We start from the raw sequence: 20,218 nt of genomic DNA, 5'->3' as shown, positions 1-20,218 counted from the left end.
GACATGGATGAAGGAATGGGTGGAATTAAGAAATATAAGGTTGTTAACATTGGAAGGGTATGACTTGCAACTGGGATGGCATGCTTTTTTGTGGTATGGTAGAAATAAGATACACACATATTTTCATAGACACTATATAAAAATGCATTGTTATTGGCTTGGGAGAAAGTAAGAGATAAATACTATGTGAAAATGGTTATCGAAGCTTTAATACACCCAAATATTTTTAATTTTGGCAATATTGTTAGATATATACTAACAGACAAGGGAGAATTGAAAGGGAAACAGGAACTAGAAGGACAGGGGATTGAGACAGACTGGTATATGTATATGCAGATACAAACAAGATATGAGAAGGATGCTAAATTATATGGCTTTTATATGGAAAACACTGAGGTGGATAGGATACTCATGGGAATAGATAATAATTTAATTAAAAATTATATTTTTTTGCTTACTATTGAATTAGAGGAGGAGCAAGTAAAAGAAACAATGATAGCTTGGGGAAGACACTTTGGATATTCAATTGATTTGGAAAAATGGCAACAACTATGGGAAAGGAATTATAAATTAACAATGTCCACTGCATATAAGGAAAAGCAATATAAAATGTTTTATAGATGGCATATGCCACCTGAGAAATTAGCAAAAATGGTTAAAGAAAAATCAGCTAAATGTTGGAAGTGTCATCAACTACCAGGGTCATATTATCATAAGTGGTGGACATGTCCGGAAGCTAAAAACTATTGGATTAAATTTAAGACTTGGTTGGAAGAAATGATACATCAACGTATTGAATTTAAACCAGAGCTGTTCCTACTGGGTATCCTACCTGAAAAAAAAAGGCAAGGAAAAAGTTTATTTTATAATACATGTAATAACAGCTGCAAGGATTGTTTATGCACAAAATTAGAAAGCGGAGAAAATATTTTTGGAAGAAGAATAAAATAAAAAATATCTTAGATTGTGCAGAAATGAATGGATTAACTTTGATGATTAAAGATAGAGAAGACTCAGAATATTTTAAAATATGGAATGATTTTTATTATTGGTTGGAGAAGAGATATAAATGATTAATTATATAAGTATTAAAAATAAGTGAAGAGTAGAATATTATGTTAGTGATGAATTGATATTGTGGACTGGATAAGGATCAAGATAGAAGTAATGATAACTATACGGAAGAAGAAAGAACTTTGGAAGGTTTTCCACTGCACATGCCTCAAGAAACGCCGGTGAGCTTATCTTGAGGGGAGGCTTCTGGCTTCCCTGGAGGGGATTCGGGGGTCCTGGTGTTTGTTTGAGAACCCGCCTGGCTGTCGGAACTTCTAGGGGCTTGGACTTGATGACTTGAGGGCTTGGTGAGGATGTCTGGGAGCGCTACCAGCTACCAGCGTCGGAAGGAGACAGCGTGGAATTAGAGATAATTAGTTGAGAGGCGGCAGCTGCGGTCGGCGCAATCGGGCAGCCGGGAGAACCCTGGGAGAACGCCGGCGCTTGGGATGCGCCGAGGAGGCGGTGGCCTCGGTGGCCAAAAGGGGGGGTTGCCCCAGGCTTCTGCAGTGTTGGTGGGCACCCCCGAGGCAGCTGAGGTTGTTACGGCTGCCATCACATCTTTGCGTCGCTGCGGAAGCTGCTGGACTTGCTGGATTCCTGCTGGACTCCATCCCGAGTGCCCCTGACTTTCTCCTCACCCCTGGATTGTGCTATGCCATCAAGACTGTGTGTGTATCCCTCTGGTGGTCGGAGGAGTTAGGGCCGCCAGACAGTGGAGTCATCATGATAGATGGGGATTTCCCCAAGTCTCCCCCCGCCACCCCTCCCCAGGTTTTACTTTGGGGATGTGGTTGGTGGGGGTGTGAGAGGCCTGTCTTTGGTTATCTGTTCCATCTGGACATGTCTTTTGGCATGGAATTGTCTATCTTGCGCTTTGGGTTCTCCGTTTTGCTCCCCTCCAGGAGGTATCAGGGACGATGTACCAGAGTGATGGAACTTGCCTGCCGGCGGCAGGACTGAGGTTTTAGTGCTCCCAACATGGCCGGTGTGAGAGAGCGGTCCATGTGGTCCTTGACTTTCGGATTCCCCCATATTGCAGTGAGAGGGCAATGGGGAGGGTTTTGGTTTCATCGCTTGCTATGTTTCTCCCTGGACTTTGTCATCAGCCGATGAAGTTTCCTCTTTTGTGGCTCCTGGACTATGTCAGCCTATCTATCATTATTACAGTCCCCCAGATGTATTCTAGGACTGAACTTCTTGGTCTGCGAGACTCCCCCCTCTCGCAGATGTGGCCCTCCTTGCTATCGAGGGCCCACCTAAAGGATGGGTCTTGGGACCCAGAGAGGTGGCATGTGAAAACTAGGGGATTGAGGGGTTTTTTATCAAAATTTTTAGTCAAATTTTTAAGGAGTCCCAGGGAGGGTCAGATTGGAACTTGGGTTGTGGGTATGGGGGATAACCCACAAGGGGGAGGGTCGGGTCTGACCGTGAAGTGCAGCATGGGGGGTGGGGGACCCGGGGTCGAGGGGGGGTTAAAGCTCATCCGGATAGTGTTCTGAACATCAATACTGTAGGTGGGGGGGTAGATATGGCGGGAGCAGGGGGCCATATCGTGTTAGGGGAGTGCGCACTCGCTGTTTACGAGCGGTGGTGTGCTCCGGCCCCCAAGGTTCCACTCGCCCCCCAGGTTGCATAGACCCTCAGGACCCGGGCCTTCAGCTGATGCTATGCAATGCTAGGTCCATACTAAATAAAGCCCCCCTCATTTGTGATCTTGTTCAGGAGGGGGGTGCAGACCTGACAGGTGTTATGGAGACCTGGTTGGGCCAGGAGGGGGGGTCCCTCTCGTTGAAATGTGCCGGCCAGGTTTCCAAGCATTCCATCAGCCGAGGTCACAGGGGAGGGGCGGTGGGGTAGCGGTTATCATTAAAGAAGGTCTGAGACCGAGGGAGGCCACTGTTCCTCAGACAGCCGGCTGTGAATCCCTTCTTGTGAAATGGGGTCACGGGGTTCAGATGGGCTTGCTGATCCTGTACCTGGCTCCCTGCCACATGGCAACGGCCCTACCCAAGCTACTCAACGTCATTGCCACGGTGGCGGTTGATACCCCCAAGCTTATGGTCATGGGGGATTTCAACCTGCCATCCGTGGGTGAGGCATCTGAGGTGGCTCGGGAGTTCATGGCTTCCATGACAGCTATGGACCTGACCCAGTTAATTCATGGCCCTACCCACACGGGGGAAACACGCTGGATCTGGTTTTTGTCTCTGGACAGTGGTTGAGTGATCTTGAGATAGGGGATATAGTTACCGAGCCCTCGTCATGGTCAGATCACTCTCTCCTTCGTCTCGACCTTCGAAACGCTGCACCCCGCCGCAGGGAGGCGGAGCCGGTAAGATGGTTCCGCCCCAGGCGCCTGATGGAACCTGACAGGTTCCAGATAGAGCTTGGGCCATTTCCTGAGGCTCTGGCACATGCCTCGACTGGAGACCTAGTGGCCGCCTGGGATAGGGCGGCCACTGGAGCTCTGGATCGGGTCACGCCTTTGCGGCCTCTGACCCGGCGCCGATCTTAATTGGCTCCTTGGTTCATCGAGGAGCTGAGGGAATTGAAGCGCTAGAAAAGATGCCTAGAGAGTAGTTGGAGGGCCAGTCTTTCTGAATCTGACCGGACACTAGTAAGATCCCATATTAGGAATTACCTAGTGGCGATAAAAGCAGCAAAATGTAGTTATTTTGCTGCTCTTATTGCATCATCAGATACCCGCCCGGCCGCCTTCTTTAGGGTGACGCGCTCCCTGCTCCACCAGGAAGCGTGGGAGGATCCCTTGGAGGGTAGAGCCGAGGATTTTGTTCAGTATCTGTATGACTCAGATCACTCAGAATCACTCAGATTCAGGAAGATCTGGACTCCGACTGGGTAGTCTCAGGGGGAGGGACTGGGGCAGGTCTTGAGAATGTTATCTGGGATGAGTTTGATCCTGTGACCCCCGAGGACGTGGACAGGATACTGGGTAGACTGAACGTGACCACTTGTTTATTGGACCCGTGTCCTTCCTGGTTAGTGCTGTCTTCCCAGGAAGTGACACGAGGCTGGCTCCAGGGGATTATAAATGCTTCGTTGGGTGAGGGTGACTTTCCCACCACCTTGAAAGAGGCGGTGGTGAGGCCTCTCCTCAAGAAGCCTTCCCTGGACCCGGCAATGTTGGTAAATTATTGTCCGGTCTCCAACCTTCGCTTTGTGGTGAAGGTTGTTGAGAGTGTGGTTGCGCAACAGCTCCCCCAGCACCTGGATGAAACGACATATCTGGATCCGTTCCAGTCGGGCTTCAGGCCCAGGTACAGCACGGAAACGACATTGGTTGCATTGGTTGATGATCTCTGGAGGGCTCGGGACAGGGGATGCTCCTCTGTCCTGGTCCTGTTAGATCTCTCAGCGGCTTTTGATTCCATCGACCATGGTATCATGCTGCACCGGTTGGAAGAGTTAGGGGTGGGAGGCACTATGTTGTAGTGGTTCTCCTCCTTTCTCTCTGACCGGTGGCAGTCTGTGTTGGCAGGGGGGCAGAGGTCAACCCCAAGGCCCCTCATATGTAGGGTGCCACAAGGGTCGGTCCTCTCGCCCCTTCTGTTCAACATTTATGTGAAGCCGCTGGGCAAGATCATCCGTGGTTTTGGGGTGAAGTACCATCAGTATGCTGATGACACGCAGCTGTACATCTCCACCCCAGACCACCCCAACAATGCCCTTGAAGTGATGTCCCGATGCCTGGAGGCCATGTGGATCTGGATGGGGAGAACAGGCTCAGGCTCAACCCATCCAAGACCGAGTGGCTGTGGTTTCCGACGTCCCGATATAGTCGGTTGGTGCCATCACTGACTATTGGGGGCGAATCATTGGCCCCCACGGAGAGGGCTCGCAACTTGGGCGTCCTCCTGGATTCACGGCTGTCTTTAGAAGAGCACTTGACGGCCATGACCGGGAGGATTTTTCATCAGCTTCGCCTGATTCGCCAGTTGCGTCCCTTTCTCGATCGGGACTCCTTATGCATGGTCACTCATGCCCTCGTCATCTCCCGCCTGGACTATTGTAACGCTCTCTACATGGGGCTCCCCTTGAGGAGCACCCGGAGGCTCCAACTGGCGCAGAGTGCGGCCGCGTGGGTGGTAATGGGAGCGACTTGGCGTTCCCATGTAACACCCCTCCTGCGCGAGCTGCACTGGCTCCCGGTGGTCTTCCGGGTGCGCTTCAAGGTTTTGGTTACCACCTTTAAAGCGTTCCATGGCTCAGGACCTGGGTACTTGCGGGACCGCCTACTACCACCAATAGCCTCCCACCGGCCGGTACGCTCCCATAGAGAGGGGCTCCTCTGGATGCCGTTAGCCAAACAATGCCGACTGGCGGCCCCCAGGGGGAGAGCCTTCTCTGTGGAGGTACCTACTATCTGGAACGAGCTCCCCCCGGAGATACGGAGGATCCCGGATCTGCACACCTTCCGCCGCACTCTAAAGACCTTTTTATTTCACCAGGCAGGCCTGGCCTAATTTTCTCCCTCTTTTATAAAAGAATTTTTAATATTTAATATTTTTTAGTATTTTATATATTCAAATTTTAAAATTGGTTTTAAATTGTTTGGGATTTTAATTTGTCCTGGCCAAAACTATTTAATTTGATTTTAATTCTGCTTTTAAATTTTGTATGTATGGATTTTATTGTTGGCTGTTCACCGCCCTGAGTCCTTCGGGAGTAGGGCGGTATAGAAATCAGATCAAATAAATAAATAAATAAATAAACACTAAGATGTCACAGGGAAGAGAAAACTGATGTGTTACATGTTTGTTTGTCTAAAAAATAAAAAACTTTTTAAAAAAAATCTCTGGTGATGGAGCACCCACAATTTCTGAAGGTAAGCCATTCCATTGGTTAATAGTTCTCACTGTTAAGAAATTTCTCTTTAGTTTTAGGTTACTTTTCTCCTTGATTAGTTTCTATCCATTGTTTCTTGTCCTGCCCCCTGGTGTTTTGGAAAATAAGTTGACCCCCTCTTTTTTGTGGGAGCCTCTTAAATACTAGAATACTGCTATCATGTCCCCCTAGTCCTTCTTTTCTTTTGATTGATGGACAATAATTTAGTCAATGCAGTTGGTATTCAAGAAGTGCTCCAGCTGTTTAGGGCTTTCACTTATTATTAAAGTGGCTGTTACTTTTACTTTTATTTTTGCTTTCTTTTGCCATAATCATTCTATTCCATCCCCTTTGCTGAGAGAGGGCTGTTCAATCTTAATGTAGATGGCCTCAGATTCAGAAAATAGCTTAAGAAAAGTTATTCAATTATAAAATTATAACATGCATTTTTTTCACATAATCTAGAATGTGATTGCTGTAGAAAGAAATCCACATAATTTCTAGCCACTTGACCTTATTATTCCTCATACTGATAAATATCCTCATGTCTTGAGGGGCTCCAAAATGTATACGTGTGTGTGCACGCGCACACACACACACACTCACACATACACACACACAGTTACTAAAGGTAAATCTGTTTAATCTGTTTAGTTTACTTGTGAATATAGTGTAACAGGCCCATAGTATTTAAATTAAGTAACACTGCCACCATGTGACTTTGTGAGACTATTGCACTTCTTTGCATCCATCTACTGAGTTTGTATTGAGCATGTGCAATCGTTTACACATTGCCAAAACAATAAAATTCATTATTTTAAGCAAAGGGTGGTAACTTTACCTTAGCCTTTGGTTTAAAAACTGTTTCCAAAAAAACTAGTGAAAGCTGCATTTGCATACTTACTGGTGAAAAGTTAGAAATATTTTTTGCAAACTACAATGAAATACAGCAAACTTTCCTGTACCAGGAAAGTTAGAATCACATAATCTAGCATTTCTCATTCTACTTTGTAGGAGTAACTTAAATGTCCAGCTTTCCCTTCTAGTTGAATGTGGATTAGGCAATCTTTCAAAGAAGAGAAAATATGTTTTACTGAACCACAACTATCTCTCAGAATGTTTTCTGGGAGAGCAAATGAAGTAATAAGAAATACTCCAAAATCTCAACTCTTTATCATTCTTCCAAGCCCTTTACTCCAGGACCTGAACTGTGTGGAACAATTGTCCACAAGTCACTTCATAGAATTCCATACCCAAAGATAGGACGCTTAGAGGAAGGACAGGATTTTTTCTTTAGTGAGCCAGAGCAGAGGTCACCAACCGGTGGTCCCTAGGCTACTGGTTGTCCGTGAGAAAATTTTGGTTGTCTGCAGTGCATCCGAGCTGCTCTGGGAGGACCAATAGCCAGTCCTGTGACTAGAGCTCTGGAATATGGGACTAGCCAGGCAGCTCGTGGTGGGGCTGGAAATCTCTGCCATAGAGGGAGCTATGTGCAACTTGCAACTTTGCAGGAGGTGTGATGTGCAAGGAGTAGTGCAGCCCTCACTGGCCGGAATGAGGTAATGGTGCTATTGTGGCAAGGGGAGGGGTGGTGACGCAGGCCTGCACCTGAAACAACGGGTGTCGGCAATCCGCAGCTCTTTCTTCCCCCTGTTGTGGCTTCCTGTTGGATGATCCCACCATTGGCTGTCCCCATCCCTCGCCCTCCCTATCACTTCTCACCTGGCCTGAAAAGGGAAGGGTGGGGATGGAGATTTGCTCCATATTCCAGAGTGGGAACAAAGCTTCATCTCTTGCTGGGTCTTGCAAGTTGGCCCTTGTTGGTCCCCTATGCACCTTGGCCTCTCGAGGAGATGCACAACTTCCTCTCAGCCCCAAGACACTGGCCCCACCCAGCCGTTTCTCTCCGCTGCTGCTGGTAGTGTCTCCATGGCCTGTCCACTGCTCTTGCAGTGCAGTTAAATTTAGTGTGCTTTACAATGGGGGAGACAGCATCCCCTTCTTCTCCTGGAACCCATTACGATGTGGAGCATCAGCCGCATTCGGGTTAGGCAAGTGTCTCAGGTGGAGAGCAGGTTGTGCATCTCCCTGAGCGACTGTGATGCATCCAGCACCAACAGACGCCAAAGAAGCACCCACGAGATCCAGAGAGTGCCAGAGAATCAGAATGAGAGAGAGAGATGAGAGAGAAAGAGATGAGACAGACAGACAGACAGACAGACAAAGAGAGAGGGGGAGAGAGAGATGAGAGAGAGAGAGAGAGAGAGAGAGAGATAAAACAGACAGACAGACAGACAGACAGACAGGCAAAGAGAGAGGGGAGAGAGAAAGATGAGAGAGAAAGATGAGAGAGACAGATAGACAAAGAGAGAGGGGAGAGAGATGACAGATCCCAGTGTTTTGTTTTCTGTGGGAAACAGGTCTAAATGACTCTTTGTGTGTTTAAGGTTGCAGAAACAGGCAGGCAAACTAAGTGCCTGAAGGACCCCATCCCGTCACTGGGAGTCCAGATGCTTCAGCTAGCGGCGTGATGAATTCATATTAGTGGTCCATGGGATTTAAAATTATGAATTTAGTGGTCCCTGAGATCCAAAAGCTTGGTGACCCATGAGCCAGAGGGATCTCATGGGGATCCCCACTGTCCAAGACCTCAGTGAAAAATGCCTTCAGTCAGGGGACTTTCCTTCAAGTTATTTTTTAAAATTATCTGTACTGTAAAAGCTGGGAGTTTATTTTTGCCATGGGTGCAGAAGAAAGACAGCAGGAATTATCACCATCATCGTTTTTGTTGTCAACATCATCATGTTCTTAAAATATTAGAGAAAGGGAGAATCCATGGCTTTCTTTCGTGTTTTATATATATATTACTAACATTCAGTAAATAAATTAACAGGCTAGACTACTTACGTGCAAACCGTGACAGAGGATGAACAGTCTTGTCTCCTGTTTCATTTGCAACTAAAAGAGAAAATGCATTCTTAATAAACTCCATTATCTGCACTTGAGAAATATAATACATTTCCCCCTTTCCCCAGTAGACAGGATAATAAGTAGCATGCTTAAAATAGAATCCCAAACATTTTTGCCATATCCTCTACTAAATTCGTTCTCAAGTAAATGGAAGCTATATTTAAGTCTGCTTCTCCTTCCCCAGTGCTTGTTTGTTTGTTTGTTTGTTTGTTTGTTTGTTTGTTTGTTTGTTTTTAAATAATTTTTTATTAAACAAAATTAAAACAATTTTTTTCTTTACAACACTTACACATTTCTTATATATTTCTTATATATTCCCCCCCCTTACTTCAATTTACCTTTATCTATAAATATGGTTCTAATATTTATTTATACATATTAGTGTATCAGTGTACTAAATTACAATCACACATTATGTGTCATTTCCATTTCTACAAGTTTGTTATTATGTTCTAACTCCTGTATGTTCATTTAATCTGTCCTTATCCTTTGCACCTCTCCTCTAACCATTCACACATTTATTCCATACTATATAGTACTGTGTATCTTCCTTATCTTGTATTTCTTTTGTGAATCTATCCATCTCTGCGCACTATAAAACTTTCCTTATCACATGTTCCTCTGATGGTGTATTGTTGTTCTTCCAATTTTGTGCATATATTATTCTCGCTGCTGTTGTGATATGAATAATTAAATATTGTATTTTTTGTCATAATTCCCTGAAATTATTCCTAACAAAAATAATTCTGGTTTCATATCTATTTGCTGCTTGGTTATTTCTTCTAAATATATTCTTACTCTATTCCAATATTGTTTTGCTTTGGGGCACGTCCACCACATGTGGTAATATGTTCCCTGATTTTGTTTACATTTCCAATAAGTTGATGAAGTATTCAGGAACATTTTAGCCAGTCTCGCTGGTGGAAGATGCCACCTATAAAACATTTGATACATGTTTTCTTTATAAGTTACTGACATCATCAATTTATAGTTTTTATTCCAAAGTTTCTCCCATTTTTCAAATTCAATATTATAGGCGAAGTTTTTGGCCCAGGTTATCATAGTTTCTTTAACTACCCCCTCCTCTATTTTATATCTCAATAAATAATTGTACATTTTCTTAATCAATTTGTCCTCCGTGCCTTGTAAAATCTTATCTAATTCTTGTGGTTCTTTTTGAAATCCATGTTGTTCTAAGTCCTTCCTGTATCTAGTTTGGATCTGCATGTATGGCCACCAATTGATGTCTATGCCCTGTTCTTTTAGTTCTTGTCTTGTTTTCAGTTCCCCCTGGCTGTTTAGTAAATCTTTACATCTTTTTATTTTATTGATGTCCAATACGTTCAGGTAAATTAATGCCTCCATCATTGATAGCCAATCTGGAATTTTGATATAATGATTTTTCTTTATTCTTTGCCATACTTGTAGCAGTGCGTCTCTAATTAGATGTCTCTGGAAGTAGCTATGAAGTTTATTTTTCCCATCCCATAGAAAGGCATGCCATCCTATCTGTAAGTCATGCCTTCTAATATCAAAGTCAACACTTAGGATCTTGCATCCAGTTATGGTAACCACAATAAAAAAAGATGTTGAGATTCTAGAAAGAGTGCAAAGAAGAGCAACAAAGATTATTAGGGAGGCTGGATTCTAAAACATACGAAGAATGGTTGCAGGATTTGGGTATGTCTAGTTTAATGAAAAGAAGAACTAGAGGTGATATGATAGCAGTGTTCCAATATCTCAGGGATTGCCACAAAGAAAAGAAAATCAACCTATTCTCCAAAGCACCTGAAGGCAGAACAAGGAGGGATGAAAACTAATCAAGGAGAAAAGCAATCTAGAACTAAGGAGAAATTTTCTGACAGTTAGAATAATTATCAATGGAATAACTTGCAATCAGAAGTTGTGGGTATTCTAATACTGGAGGTTTTAAGAAGAGATTGGACCATGAGCCATAAGGCCTGCTTGAGCAGGTATTTGACTAGAAAACCTCCAAGGTCTCTTCCAATTCTGTTATTCTATTATTATGGTTCATGTATATGTTAAAAAGAAGTAAAGCCTACCAAACTCTACCGTACTCCACAAAGGAATAGCCAAGGACTGGACCTCTTGCTTCTCTGTTCTCTCCAGAGAAAGAAACCAAATAGCACCACCCAGTCCCAAACTCAGTACCTCGTCCAAAAGGATACCATGGTCATGGTATGAAAAGCTGCCAAGAAGTCAAGTAGGGTGAGGATAGATGCATTCCCCCATCCCACTCTTGCCAGAGATCATCCATAAATGCAACCAATGCCATTTCTGTACCATAAGTGGCCTGAAACCTACCTAAAAGCAATTTAAGATAATCAGTTTAATAATTCATTTACTTCATTTGGAATATGCTTCCTCTTTGTACTGCCATTTATTCAGTTTTCCCAGTTATACAGTATAACCTTTTTTTCCCAATAAGAAGACTGCATTGCAATTTCATAAAAATGTTTTATCCCTGGAAAAGGAACTTTTCTGAGTTTCTTTTTTGTGCCTTTCAAAGGAAGAATTTCTTGCAATTTCTTCTCCTTAGTAGTTTTGAGTGTACTCTTATAGGAAATTGTACGTGATACATTTATTATTATACACTTTCTCATCCCTTTATGGTTCTTTTGCTGCCCAAGCCTGTAATGTCTCACTTTAGGATTTAATTAAGGTGAATGAAACCAAGGAGTCTGCAGACCACTAAAGAAGAGACTATACAAAGAAAGGCAAATACACTCACAGAAACCTCAAGGACTCCTTATTTGTAAAGTGCAAGAACGTCCTACTTCACACATAAGAATTGCATAGCAAACCCCCCAAAATAGCTTTCTTTATAGCAGTAAGGAATAAGAATAGGAGGGAAAGGAGAGAATTTATGGGACAGAAAAGCAGGATTCCAAATAGAAAATGATGGTACGTGTTCCTACCTCCAAAGCAAAATCAAGAATAGAATAGAATAGAATAGAATAGAATAGAATAGAATAGAATAGAATAGAATAGAATAGAATAGAATAGAATAGAATAGAATAGAGCTGGAAGGGACCTTGGAGGTCTTCTAGTCCAGTCCACTGCTCAAGCAGGAGAACCTATACCATCACAGACAAGTGACTCAGTCTCTTCTTAAAAACCTCCTGTGATGGAGCGTCCATGATTTCTGGAAGCAAGCTGTCCCACTGGTTAATTGTCCTCACTGTTAGGAAGTTTCCCCTTCATTCCAGGTTGCTTCTCTCTTTGATTAGTTTCCAACCATTATTTCTTATCCTGCCCTCTGGTGCTTTGGAGAATAATTTGATCCCCCTCTTCTTTGTGGAAGCCCCTCAAATACTGGAATACTGCTATTATGTCACCCCTAATTCTTCTTTTCTTTAGACTAGCCAAACCCAAAACCTCTCAACCATTCTTCATATGGTTTAGTCTCCAGGCCTTTGATCATTTTAGTTGCTCTTGTATGAACTTTTTCCAAAGTCTCAGCATCTTTTTTGTAGTATGATGACCAAAATTGGTTGCTGTATTCCTGGTGTGGTCTTACTAGGGTTTTGTAAAGTGGCACTGATGGTCTTGATTCTATGCAGGGGTGGAATTCAGCTGGTTTGGATCGATTTGGGTGAATTAGATGTTAATTTTAATCTGGTTCGCTGAACCAGGTGTCCCGCCCACCCTACCCCTCTCCTCCCAGGAATCTCCATGCACCCCATTTTGGATGCCAGGTAAGTGCAGGGCGCACACAGAGGCTCTGGGAGGGCAAAAAATGGGCCTACCCAAAGTATCAGAAGTCTGGAAATGAGCCCATTTCTAGCCTCCAGAGGGCCCCCGGAGCCCAGGGAGGCTGTTTTCCCCTCCTGGAAAAGCCCCCCCAGAGCCTGGGGAGCCCCCCTGAGCCTGGGAAGCCCCCCGGAGCCTGAGGAGGTGAAAAACGGGCCTACTGGAAGTACCGGAAGTCTGAAAACAGGCCCTTTTCCGGCCTCTGGAGGGCTTCCGGAGCCTGGGGGAGGCCATTTTTGCCCTTCTGGAGACTTGAGGAAAGCCTCTGGAGCCTGGGGAGGGTGAAAATGCCCCCCCCCCGCCGCCGTAGTACATGAGTCCAAGTAGGTCATGCCCCCATGGCCATGCCCACCCAGCAACCAGGCAGAGAACTGGTTGCTGAAATTTTTCGATCCCAGCCCAATTCTATGCCTCTGTTTATGCAACCCAGGATTGTATTAGCTTTTTTGGCTGCAGCTGCATATTGCTGGCTCATATTCAAATGATTATCAACTAGAACTTCAAGATCCCTCTCCCAGTTACTGTTTTTGAGCCAGGTCTCATTAATCTGCATTTATACCTTTGATTTTTCTTGTCTAAATGTAAAGTTTTGCTTTTCTCCACATTAAAATTCATTTTGTGGGATAGAGCCCATTGTTCAAGTTTGTCAAGATCTTTTTGGATCCTGAATTTGTCTTCTGAGGTGTTGGCTATTCCTGCCTGTTTAGTATCATCTGCAAATTTGATGAATTCCCCTTCTATTCCCTCATCTAAGTTATTTATAAAAATATTGAAGAGTACTGGGCCTAAGATGGGCCTTGTGGTACCCCATTGCTTACTTCTCTCCATGTGGATGTAGTACCATTAAGGACTACTCATTGAGTATGGTTTGTCAGCCAGCTACAAATCTATCTGGTAGTGATGGTGTCTATTCCACATTTTTCTAGCTTACCAAGAAGTAGATTGTGGTCTACTTTGTCAAATGCCTTACTGTAATCTAAATATACTATGTCCACAGCATTTTGCTGGTCTACTAATTTAGTCACTTTGTCAAAGAATGAAATAAGATTGGTTTGGCATGATTTATTTTTAACTAGTAACTAGCAATGCTAGCTACTAGTTATAACTTTATTTGCTTCTAGTTGCTCCCAAATCTGTTTTTTGATTATCTTTCCCAGATTTTTCCCAGGTATTGATGTTAGACTGATTAGTCTGTAGATTCCTGGATCTGGTGTCCCCCGCCCCCCTTTCTTGAAGATGGGAACCACATCAGCCCTTTTCCAATCCTCAGGTACTCCCCCTGTGCTCTAGGATTTTTGAAAGATTTGGTACAATAGTTCTGAGATAACATCTGCCAGCTCCTTCAGAACTCTGGGATGTAATCTGTCAGGTCCCAGACTCCCAGTGATTTATATTCATCAAGGTCAGATAGGTATTATCTTACCATTTTCTTGCTTATTTTAATATTTATTTCTGGTTTGTCTTTTTCAGTAGCTTTTTTTGGTATATTGAGCTATAATTTCTTTCTGCATGAAGACTGATGCAAAGAGTGAGTTAAGTAGCTCTGCTTTCTCCCTACTGTCTGTTACTTCCTTGCCATCTTCTCTCTTTAGTGGACCTACTGTTTCCTTGTCTTTTTTCCTTGTTATTAATAAGTTGAAAGAAACTTTTTTAATTATTATTTTTGACTTTTGTAGCAAGCCTTAATTCATTCTGAGCCTTTGCTTATCTGACTTCATCTTTGCATGTTCTGGCTATCTGCTGATAATAAGCCTTAATTATGTATCTCTCTTCCCATTTTTTGTGCTTGTCAGAGAGATCTTTGTGCAGCCATGATGGTTTCTTCTTGAATTTCTTGTTTTTCTTTTTCAGTGGTATTGTGCTGGACTGGGCTTTTATGATCACATTTTTCAGAATTTCCCATGTTTCTTGAGTTCTTTTCCCCTTTAGGATTTTTGTCCATGGAATCTTTCCTAAGGTTTCCCTGAGTTTGTTAAAATGGGCTCTTTTAAAGTTTAAGGCCCTGGTTAAATTATTTTCTGTTGCTTGTGTTTGCATTATATTGAATTCCAGTATGATGTGGTCACTTTCACCCAAAGTTCCAGCAACCAACTCCCTCTATCACTTCTTCTCTATTAGTAAGAATTAAGTCCAGTATAGGTTTACTTCTAATTCCCTCCTCTAGTTTTTAGATGATAAAATTGACAGCTAGGTTGGTTAGGAATCTGTTTGATCTCTCACTCACTGCAGAGTTGGTCTCCCAGTTGATATCTGGATAGTTATTTGCAGAGTTGGTTTCCCATTACCATTGTAGCATGTTTCCTACATACATTTCTTAACTGGTTGTCAAAGAGTTCATCTATTTCTTCTGCCTGGTTGGCTGGCCTATAATATACACCTATGGCAGTCACTTTTTTCCCTTTTATATTGACCCATATACATTCTGGAGGGGTTTTATCTTTGATTATGTGCATTTCTGTAGATATGTAGTGATCTCTCATATAAAATTCAACTCCACCTCTTCTTTTTGTAGAGCTGTTTCTGTTGAACAATTTGTATCCATCCATCAGTACATTCCAGTCATGGGTTTCATCCCACCAGGTTTCTGTAATGGCAACTATGTCATACCTACCCATGTAATATTGCTTCTATTTCACCCCATTTGTTCCCCAAGCTTTGAGCATTTTTATATAAGCATTTAAGACTTTTATACCTGTCCATAGGTATGATTCCTGCACTTCCTAATTGTTTTTTGGGTTTTTCTTTTTTCTCATCATTCCCTAACTCATTGTTTGATTTGTTTTCTTGAGATTTATTATTGGTTTGTGTTCTAGAAATTCTAAAGATCTCTCCCCCCCCATTTTAGTTTAAAGCCCGCCTGATGAGTTGGGCCAGTATTTTTCCGAGTACATTTTTCCCTGTTTTCATGAGGTGTAGCCCATCTCTTGCCATCCCTTCTTGTAGGTAATGCCATCCATGGTCCAGGAAACCAGGTTTTCTTGGCGACACCAACCCTTTAGCCAGTGGTTTATTTCTAAATTATTTTTCCCCTCAGTGGGCGTTGGCCTTTCATTGGGAGTACTGATGAGAACATTACTTGTGCTCCAGCTCCTTAACTTTATCGCCTAGCTGCTTATAATCTCTCAATATTGTACTTAGGTTCTTTGTTGTGTCATTCATCCCAATTTGAAAGAGAAGAAAGTGTAGTAATCTCTGGGCCTAATTATTTTGATTAAATTTTCAGCCACATCTTTAATTTTTGCTCCAGGGAGACAACAGATCTCCCTAAATTGTATGGTATGTCCAGTCTACAGATGGCTAGTTCTGTTCCTTTGAGAATAGAATCTCCTATCACCAATACTCACCTTTCTTTTTTAGGAGGTGCAGTCTGGGGTACTTTTCTGTTTATCTCAGGTGTCTTTGTTGATGTGACTTTTTAGGGATATTTGATGATGTCTCTTTTCTAGGTGTCTATGTGTTTTGTTTGAGGGGGTTTGTGATGGGCCTGCATGCTTTCTTTTTTTTTTTAATATACTTTATTAAGTTTTTCCATTACAAAAGAAAATGTACAATCTCTACCTCCTTCGGAGGCACAGTGTTTATACATAATAAAAAGTCATACATCAAATAAACTTCATCCTCAGCTGTTCAAGATTATATTCAGTATATCTCATCTTTTAAATGCATAAGCTAATCATGTCCTAAAGTCATGTTTTTATCCTGTTCTTTAACCAATTATACCAATTTCCCCATACTTCATAATATTTAGATTTCTCATCATTGTTTAGGATTGGAAATCAAAAAGGTTGATATGTGTACAAATGCCTGGGCAGACCATAAGCTCCTTGAAGTTAACTGGCACCATGTGACTAAGAGAAAACAACAGAGATGGAGTCTAAGGATGAATTTGCTAAATGATAAAGAGTTCATATGGAAACTGAACGAAGAAGTAAAGCGATTTTTCATAGAAAACGGGAAACAAGATACAGCCAGAGAAATTGTTTGGGATACCATGAAGGCTTATATGAGAGGGGTAGCCATTTCATATATGGCGTTTAAAAACAAGGAAAAAAGGAAGGCTAGGGAAGATTACATTAAAAATTTAGTAGAAGCTGAAAACGAACTACAGCAACATCCAGGAGATGAGACGGTAAAACAACAGTGGTCGATGGTGAGACACAGATTGAATTTGTTGGACCAGGAGGAGATGGCGCAAAAAATAAAAAAGATCTAAACATTATTGCTTTGAGAACGCCAATAAATTGGGGAGATGGCTTGCTTATAAATTTAAAAAAGAGAAGGAAAAAAATCAAATATTGGTATTAGAAGACTCCAAGGGCAATCTTTTGACAAAGGAAGAAGATAAATTAGAAAGTATAAGAGAATTTTATGAACGACTATACAAAGATGAAGGAATTGAGTCAAACAAGGTGGAACAGTATTTGATCGAAGCTAGTTTACCCCAAATTACAGAAGAAGAAAGGGAAGGGGGCGTGTCCATGGCTGTGGCTTAGAGACATTGTCTTCGTCTCTCTGCTGCATATGGAAAATTGAAAGTGGATGAAAATAAAAATACTGTGTGGGGAAGATGGTACGAATGGATAAATGATAGAATTAAGGAAGGAGTTTAAAGGTGCAGAAATTAATTAGAAATGTATAGTATAAAAGACACCAGATATTTTTTTCATGTACATATGTATAAACACTGCGAATCCGATGTCAAACAAAATTGTTATTATATTTTATCTGTCTTAAAAAAATCAATAAAGTGTAAATAAAAAAAAGAAAATAAAAATAAACAGCATTTTTAAAGTCCGATAATAATTAAATGCATTATTGAAGAGTTCCTGATTTACTTGGATTAAGATCAATGCGGTAAGCCACCCTGAAATGCTTTTAATTGAGGCTTTTTTAAAGTGCCTTCCCTTCGGGGAAATAAAAGTGAGCAGAGGGGGTGATGAAACGGCGAAACGATGATTTAAAGAGGTCTGAAAAACAATAAATTTGAACTTAATTGTGAGCTAGATCCACAAAAAATGTCCGCAGGGCAAAGGGCAGCAAATTAAGTTTTATGGCTATGTTTGAATAAGATAAAAATAAGATATATGAGAGCTGCCTGAAGGTTGGAGTCGATATAAACGTGGAGAACAGGAACCTTTTTTTTTTTTTTTTTTTTTTTGGAATAGTCGAATATTTAATTGGCTTGTTTGTGGGATCGTCTGAAAATTTGAAAGCAATTATCTTTTTTTTTTTTTTTTGAAGACGCTGTGAAAATTGTGGACTAAAAGTTAAAAGTTTTAAAGTAATCTAAAGTACTCTTGTTGTTTGAAGTTTGCAGCGGGCAATATGGCGCTGAGGAGTGTAACTAATCTTGATTAATTTGACTACAGGAATTTCACTGTTTGTATTTTACACTGCCTTTGGCGCAAGAAGCAATTGTAAGCAAGCCTTCAATAATTTGGATTTTCAACTTTTTTATATTTGGGACTCCCTAATGCTTTATTTGTCATCTCTGGCTCCTTAAAGTGAAAGTAAAATAAGCCCAAGTCCTTCTGAAAAGACCCTTCTGAGTATTTGTGGTACAGAACTGATGGTTAAAGATTTTTCTCTTTAACAATTCAACATTGTTTGAATCAGATTTTTTAAATACAAGTTGATGACCCATTGATTTTGAATTGTGAATAAGCTTATAGAAATATTTGGTCAAAAAATTATAGGAGTTATTAAGATGGATCCATCTAAAGATGAATCGGTGCGATCTAAGGTCAAACAGATTTCTCAAGCTAGTATTGACTCAGCTCAAATTGTGTTGGCATTAAACAAATTAAGTGATAAAATTGAAATAATGGATACAGAATTTCAAAAAATACATTTAAAAATGGGTGAAGAAAAGAAGGAAAGATCCAGTCAGCTGGAACAAATTGTTCAAGAACTTAATGTTAATTTTGCTAAATACACAGCAGAAGTAACAGTGATAAAAGATAATGTAGATCAACTACAAGTGCAAACAAAAAAAATTGATAAGCAAATAACTGAATTTTTTTTAAAAAAATGAAAAACAGGATAGAAGAATATGTATTCTGGAAGAAGAAGTTAGGAAGTCCAACATTGTTATAAGAGGCATAGTGGAAGAAAAAGTGGACAATATTAAACAACGTGTTTTGAAATGGCTTAATGAACTCGGATTGGATAAAAATTTTACAACTACAGATTTGATAAGTGTCTATCGAATTGGATTTAGAAGACAACGTGAAATAATAAGAAATGTTTTTGTGAGATTTGCAAGTGTTAATGATAAATTACAAGTAATGGCAAAAATTAGAGAAAATGGTGATGCTGTGTTGAAGCTTGAGGGAAAACAGGTCCAAGTCTTTCAAGATATCTCAAAAGAGGAAGGATCGTGGAGATATTATTTGAAGCCAATTACTAAAATATTAAGAGATAGAGGTATTAAGTATAATTGGAGACCACCACAGCAAATGAAATTTTTCTATAAAAATAGAATGCATATATTTACAATAGAAACGGATGTGGTTCAATATCTCCATGAGCTTGGCTTTTTGGAAAAAGAGGAAGAACAAAGTGAATTAAGATCACAATTACTCAAAATGGGTGGAATTGAAATATATACATCAACACCAGAGGAAGAAGGAGGGGCGGTCGGAGGTTTAGGTCCAAAACCAAAGAGGAAAAGAAAACCAACGAAAGATATTTCTCAATCCTTGGCGAAAGTACAGAAGAAAAGTCGAGATGTTACTGGTGAAGGAGTGGAAAGGATGATTACATTGGATTCTGAACATAAAAGGGAAGATGAGCCTGAGTGCGGGGATGAAGAACTTGTAGTTGTTCAATTGAAACCAGAATTATGCCAATGAAGAGACGACCCGGCTGATGGACGGGGTCCCCTCTCCCCCACTCTTGGAAATGAGGCGTGTCTTAATGAAGACGGCGGGAGATGAAGATTTTATGTGGTTGTGTGTTATGTTAGTTTTTGTTTTATGTTGTTTGCATGTTTTACATTATTATTTTATTATTATTATTATTTTTATGTTATGTGTTGTTTATATATATTTGTCTGGGTTTTGGGTCATGGAAAGGAAAAAGAGGGAATAGTTAAAATTAAAAATATTAATGGGGGTAATTAAGGTAATGACTTGGAATGTCAAAGGTACTGGGAATCAGATTAAGAGAAGAATTTAAGATTAAAAGAGATTCTCCTGACATACTTTTTTTGCAAGAAACTCATCAGAAATCTGAGGATTTCTTTTGGGTCCTCAAAATCTAGAGGTGTTGCAAAATTAATATCAAATAGAGTCCAATTTGAAAAAAACAAAGTAATAGCGGATATCGCTGGACAATATTTGATAATAACAGGATGTATCAACGAGGAAAATATAACATTAGTTAATTTATATGTATCAAATGTGAATCAAAAAGATTTTTTGAATAAGATTACTGATTTGTTGCAAATTGAAAGGGTAGGGAAGGTAATTATTGCTGGTGATTTTAATTTAATTAGAAACCAGATGGATAGTACCAACCCTACCCGCTATGGTGGAATAAGAAAAATGGGGATACTTGATAATTGGATGTT

General features: G+C 41.1%; 1 protein-coding gene across 3 annotated transcripts in view; it reads right to left on the bottom strand.

Moving 5' to 3' along the window:
- PDE1C (phosphodiesterase 1C) overlaps positions 1 to 20,218 on the bottom strand; it is a 1,150,117-nt gene that overhangs the window by 771,178 nt on the left and 358,721 nt on the right. For all 3 annotated transcript variants that reach the window (XM_060686088.2, XM_087894093.1, XM_060686092.2), the window contains exon 2: positions 8,809 to 8,859. In XM_060686088.2, coding sequence (XP_060542071.1) covers positions 8,809 to 8,859 — 51 coding nt within the window. The remainder of the gene's footprint in view (positions 1 to 8,808; positions 8,860 to 20,218) is intronic.

This window comes from Pantherophis guttatus, chromosome 4 (assembly GCF_059756535.1).
Source record: "Pantherophis guttatus breed Tessera chromosome 4, ASM5975653v1, whole genome shotgun sequence".
Taxonomy (NCBI): domain Eukaryota; kingdom Metazoa; phylum Chordata; class Lepidosauria; order Squamata; family Colubridae; genus Pantherophis; species Pantherophis guttatus.
The sequence above is the reverse complement of the archived record's forward strand: the minus strand, read 5'-3'. Positions and strand labels throughout refer to the sequence as shown.